Genomic DNA, 6,000 nt, shown 5'->3' with positions numbered 1-6,000 from the left:
TGGGGCTGGGGCTGGTCCTGATCCTGCCTGGCTAATTCTGCCTGGCCCTTTGCACCTCCAGAAATGCAAAGGGCCCTGAAGTGACACGCCAGCCTGGGACTTAGCCCTGGCTCCCTGCAGGTAGTGGGGCTGACCTCTGTAGTCCAGAAACTCGAGGCTGCCTGAGCCACCCCTTCGCAGGGAAGAAGAGGGGACAGCTGGGGTCTGAATGAGGAGGGAAAGCAAGTGCCTGTGCTGCAGAAGGTGATCCTGCTTGAGCCCCACTGCTGGATTTGCCCTTGCAAACCCCACTGGTGCAGAAGCCACCCATGAGATGTGCAGCTCTGACACCTGGGTGAGAGAGCCTAGGGGATTTGTGTACCCTTACCCCCCCGCAGATGCTTCTTAATGGGAAACAGGAAAGCAAGTGAGGCTGCTTCACAGAGCCAGGCTCATCGGCCCTTAGTCTCTCCACTAAAAAGACACAAGCACTGAGACTCTTGCAGGGTTTTCTCAGCAGACTCTAGCAGGGAATCCTCAGGCTGGAAATTGGGAAACCAGGAGAAGTAGGAAGGCAGCACAACCGCTGGCTTGGTCACCCAGGCTGGATGGGAGCATGGGTCTCTGCCTAGAGAAACTAGATGAGAAAGTTGGAGCAACTTCTCCCCACTTCTCTAATGGGCTGAGGACATCAAAAGGACCAGAGAAGTCTTCCCGCTCTTCACACGCGCCATTCCTGCTCTGGAGTAGTCGTGTCTAGATCAGGAATCGCTTCTCCACCAGCGTCTTTGCAGCCAGATTTCTTCTCCCCAGTGCATTTCGCACCATCTCCACCACCTGCAAACAGGACACAGACCTGGAGCCTTGCCCTGGAACCTGCCCAAATCGGCCATGTATAAAATCATTGAAAATGAGGGCTGAAGGGATCTCAGGAGGTCACATCTAGTCCAACCCCCTGCTCCAAGCAGGACCAGGCCCAGCTACATCACCCCAGCCAAGGCTTTGTCTAGCTGGGTCTTCAAAATCTCCAAGGATGGAGAGTCCACCACCTCTCTGGGGAGCCTGCTCCAGTGCTTTACTACCCTCCTAGTGAGAAAGTTTTTCCTAATATCCAACCTCAACTTCCCTTGCTGCAGCTTGAGCCCATTGCTCCTTCTGTCATCTGCCACCGCTGAGAACAGCCCAGCTCCATCCTTGTTGCAACCCCCCTGCAGGTAGCTGAAGGCTACTACTAAATCCCCCCTCAGTCTTCCCTTTTCCAGACTAAATAAGCCCAGTTTCCTCAGCCTCTCCTCATTAGTCGTGTGCCAAAGCCCCCTGTGCTTAGGCCTGGGCCAGGAGACCATGCAGGCAAATGGTTGAATTCAGGGGTACTTTTGCAACAAAGGGAGGATGCACCGGCCTTACCTTCTGCACAAGGAAGGTGCTGATCGCCGCCAGCACAAAGTCCTGCGCCCCCAGATCGACGACTGAGAAGAGCAGGGTGTCAAAGAGCAGCAAGGCCAGCTCGTTATTGTAGAAGAGAGTCCTGCTGAACAAGGCACGGTCATCTGGAAGCAGGAAAAGCCTCTTATAGCCCTGTGGGCACTGCATCAAGAGGGGCAAGGGGCAGATGTTAAACCCTGAGGAAGGGGCGGCTGCATGGGGCTGTGATGGTCAATGCTGCAGAGGTGCACGGCGCTGTACAGATAGGTTGATGACCTGACCCTAGGCTCTGCAGGGCTGAATCCAGACCAGAACCCCTGCTGTTGTGGGAGAGTGAAAACCTACAAGCCAACAGGCTCTACCCACCCTTAATTAAGAAAATAGAGACCTTCCACACCCATGTTTCCTTTGCATGAACGTGATGGCATCCAGCGCACTGACTTGGCTGGCTGCCTGCAAGGCTGCGGGGTGGGAGGAGGACTTCTCCAGCTGACGCAAAACAGCTAACACCCAGGTCTCACGGACAGCTGCTGGGACCTCCGCTCCAAGGAGGATTCCCCTTTGCAGGGACAGGCTCCCTGGAAGAGAGCAGCAAGTTACCGTTGTAGAGGACGGACATGTCTCCTAGCTCCTGAAACTCCATGTCCAGGACCTGCTCCAGGAAGAACTTGTCCTTCACCACATAGTCCATGTCTCTGTAAGCCTGCGGGGACAAATGCCGGGACGTGAGCAGAGCCCTCGTTGATGGCCTCTCACTCCGGCGTGGCCACGACCAGCGCTTTCGGGAAGGAAAACAACCAGCTCACGTGTTCAAGGAAGGAGCTGAGGAATCGGTTCAGGGTGTAATAGCTCTTGAGTCTTTGCTCATGCACGTCAGGCCTGCACCTCTTGCCTCCGGGGACCTGCAAGCAGAGTTTGTAGAAGACCCCTCACTTTGGGGCTCCAGTTTGGAGGCAAAAGCATTTCTCATTCAAATTTCCACTTTGCTAGCAGAGATAATCTTGCTAGGATCCTTTGACCCCAGCTGCCTTCCTGCCCCTGGGGCAGGGGGCTGGGCTTGATGATCTCCCGAAGTCCCTTCCAGCCCCAATGTCTATGAAATCTGGGAAATTATGGCTCTGTTTTCACCTGCTGCTTTAAGGCCTTCACCTTGCACGGCAGAAAGGTCCTGGGGAGGGGGGTGGTCAGTGATAAAAGGCCTTGGTGTGAACATAGTTACACACAGCTGTGTGGCTTTTAGTCCTCAAAGAGAGGGGTCAAGGGGACTCAGGAGCCTGTAGTTCAGCTTATGGAGTGCAGCTAGCACTGGGGTGAAAGCTCATCTGCTGTGGGTCACAAAGGGTCAGGGAAACAGTGCTTGTTCATACAGAAGTAAGCCTGGAAGGGACCTCAAGAGATCCTCTAGTCCAACCAGGAATCAAACCTGTGACCCTGGTGTTACTATCTGAATTCAAATGACAGTAAAACAGCTCCGCTGGCCAAACAGCGATGCATCAACTTGCGGGAGTTGCTGATCGTGGGCAGCCGCTGACCTAGTGGACCATAATTTGTATGGTTGAGAGTCAGGGTGGGGGCACGTGATGCAATTACCATGGGGTAATTTACTTCACATTTTACTCCACAGTAAATTTATTCCACAATAAGGAGAGGACACATGACTGGCTGTTATAACACTGGGTCACTGGCAGGGAAGCCAGTTTGCATTGAGCAAAGAGCTCCCCTGGGATGCAACTGGCTAGGAGATGGGACATACAGCTAATAAACCAGGGAAACTTGCACCTGGGTATAGGGACACTTTTGGAGGGCTAACTTTGCCCTGGGGTAACTTGCACCTGGGTATAGGGACACTTTTGGAGGGCTAACTTTGCCCTGGGTATAGGGACACTTTCGGAGGGATAACTTTGCCCTGGGGTAGAACGACTTGGCCCAGTGTACAGCTGTGCATGGTGTGTCTGCTTCACTTTGCTAACAGGGTGAAGGCCATGCCAGGTGTCCCCACTCTTAGATGAAGCCCTAGCTTTACCTTGAAAGCTGGGAACTCTTCTCTGTTGGGCCACTCGGGGAGCCGGCTGCGCTGAGTTTATACTTTATAGTGATGGAGATAAAAAGCAGCAAGGAAAGAGATTCTCTTTTGCAACCAGGGACACAGTTGAGATACCAAGCTATTATTGAAACCAGGGAAGAGCTGAGTTTATCGTGTGTCTGAGGACTGGTTCTGTAGGAAAATGTTCTGATGATTATCAATGCCAGCCTGAGCAGCCGGTCTGGAAATAATGCAGGTTTCTTTTGCGCCTGCCAGAGGCCCCTTGAGAGCTGGCAGATTTAAACACCAACCCCTGCAAAGAGAAGCAGGGAAAAGCCAGCAGGAATGAATCCCCACAGCCCGAGGAAAGGAAGGTACCTCCGTGAAGGGCTGCGTTATCTTGTCGTACAGCTGTCGGACTCTGTCGGTGAGGAGCACCTCGAAGGTCTGGATTTCGGAGTTGGGCTCCAGGCCTCTCAGAGGGCACAGATCCTCCTGCCAGGGAGGGAAATGGAGGCATGATCCTGGAAAACTAATGCTTGTGACTGGCATCCAAGCTGGACTTCCAGATAAAATACCCACAGCCCTGATCTGGAGCAACGTGCCTCAAGATGGGGCATGCAGGGGATGCCGGGAGGGTGCAGAAGAAGGAAGGGAAACTAGAAATGGAGGAGGAACTAAGCATGAGAAACACCACAGCGATTCCTCCGAGGCTCGGGAGAGGTTACAGCAGGGCTGTGGCCCCCCCAAGCAGACAAGCACCTTCAGAAGAAGCAGCAGGGCAGCCCCAGGGGCCTGGCTTACCTCCTCCCTGCGGAGGCAGGCATACATGGCGTCCATGCCCACATCAGCCTGGCCGTGCACGCTTCGCCCATGGATGTAAAACCCGTAGCATCTATGCATCAGGATGAAGATGGACACCTGTAAATTGGAAGAATGGGAGCATGCACCGAGGTCAGTGATTCTCCACCGAGGTGCCCGGATCGGGAGATCCTTGCAAGGTTACTGCAAAATATTCCCACGATTGGGTGTGCAACCATTTGCACGTGACTCACAAGACAAACCCAGATTTCAAACAAGAATCCAGTGCGTCAAAAACCTTCTGAGCTGCTGTGCCTTTCTGGGCTCTTTGCAAGAAAGGAATTTCCTGTATTATTTTTGCATTGTCAAAAACAAGGAAAAGCTAAAAGCTGGCATTTTCCACGGAGGATCTGGAGCCTAACAAGGTTGAGACCCCTGGCCCAAGTGATCACTAATCACAGTCCTACGGGGCCAGGCCAAGTGTCTGCTGTATGCTTTGCCCTAGGGTGCAAGGCCCCCTCCCAAACATACACCATGGGGACACTGATCCCCACCGGGAATGTTTTTAGCAGACCCAGGCAACATCAGAGGCTACGACCCATGGCAGCTTCATCTTCCCTGTGGTGGTGAGTTAGCTAAGGGCAAGAGAGCAGTTATGGAGCATGGGGTAGGGCAGAGAAAGTTATCTGCTCGTAGCACAGACTCGTTTCTGCTCTGAATGGAGGAGGACGTGGCGTGGATGCCTCCGGGCACTGGGAGAAGCAATGTGATGCGCTATAAGGAGAAGCCAAGTGCAGCACATAAGCTTAGGTAGTGGGTGGGAGTTTTCACCAGGCCCTGCGCTCATCTCTCTGGGGCCAGGCCATCAGCTGGGCTGGCGTGAAAAGCACTGGCACTCTCAAGGGTGCAAAGCAGCAGCAGCAAGCCTACCAAGCCAGCAGGATGTGGACAAGGGCAGCAAGGTGGGTGTGCAAACCTGTGCGGGCACAATGTGGTACACGCATAAATTGTGCACACACCCAAGGCGGCCAGGGCGAGAAGGAAGCAGGTGGAAGGGAGAGGAGGGCGTGGGAGCGCTCGGGGCTAGCCGGGGAGGCCGGTGCTAGGGAGACGAGGGCTGAGACTTTGACAGCTGGAGCATTCCCCTCTCCGCACAGCAGCCCAGATGTTCAGCTGTTCTGCATGGGAGCAGCACCGGTGCCAGATCGAGCTCAGAGCTCGTGACCTCGCTCCTGAGCCGGCCCGGCTGCCCAGCACTCACGTTGCTCAAGGAGCAGAGATCTACGAACTGATGGATTTTGTCCTCCACGAACCGCTCGTAGACACCGACGGAAAACACCATCTGCAAGGAAGAGCAGCAAGCAGCTGCACTGCCTGCACTCAGCAGACATCTTACATAACCCAGGCCCAGCAGCAAGGAAAAGCAGTCTCCTTTCCCCCCGCTTTTTGGAAGCCCCTGCGTTATCTCGTGCTCTGGCTCGCTGGCAAATGCCTTCTGTGTCTGGACCTAAAAAGGTGTGAGTTCAAGTCTCGCGAGCAATATTAGGCTGAATGAAAGCAAATCCTGCCTGAGGGAGGAAATGCATAATTGGGCATGTCCTTTGCTAAACTCTGTCTTGCTTTGACAGGGCAGTAAGGGGGGCCTGGTTAAAGACACTTCCATCAGGTAAAACATTAAGTGCTTTCCTCTGCCAACATCTCACACCCTCTCCAGGCTTGCGGTGCCCTGCCCCATCCCAATCAAAGCCCGGCCCCGGGAGTGGTGGGTGCAC

At 54.1% G+C, this 6,000-nt stretch overlaps 1 protein-coding gene across 3 annotated transcripts in view; it reads right to left on the bottom strand.

Annotated features, from left to right (window-relative positions):
- The window catches only part of LOC109289416 (meckelin-like), a 43,858-nt gene that overhangs the window by 20,100 nt on the left and 17,758 nt on the right, over nt 1-6,000 (bottom strand). The window contains exons 18-24 of one of the 3 annotated variants that reach the window (XM_019505431.1): nt 5,490-5,570; nt 4,232-4,348; nt 3,806-3,922; nt 2,211-2,306; nt 2,005-2,107; nt 1,387-1,529; nt 703-816 (exon numbers count right to left, since the gene is read on the bottom strand). In XM_019505431.1, coding sequence (XP_019360976.1) covers nt 736-816; nt 1,387-1,529; nt 2,005-2,107; nt 2,211-2,306; nt 3,806-3,922; nt 4,232-4,348; nt 5,490-5,570 — 738 coding nt within the window. In that variant the 3' untranslated portion in view covers nt 703-735. Of the gene's footprint in view, nt 1-416; nt 817-1,386; nt 1,530-2,004; nt 2,108-2,210; nt 2,307-3,805; nt 3,923-4,231; nt 4,349-5,489; nt 5,571-6,000 lie in introns of those variants that run through there. The other 2 variants (XM_019505432.1, XM_019505430.1) reach the window with 2 other exon arrangements.

The sequence above is a fragment of the Gavialis gangeticus genome, unplaced genomic scaffold (genome assembly GCF_001723915.1).
Source record: "Gavialis gangeticus isolate Ggan-Ray unplaced genomic scaffold, GavGan_comp1, whole genome shotgun sequence".
In the NCBI taxonomy this organism is placed as follows: domain Eukaryota; kingdom Metazoa; phylum Chordata; order Crocodylia; family Gavialidae; genus Gavialis; species Gavialis gangeticus.
The sequence above is the reverse complement of the archived record's forward strand: the minus strand, read 5'-3'. Positions and strand labels throughout refer to the sequence as shown.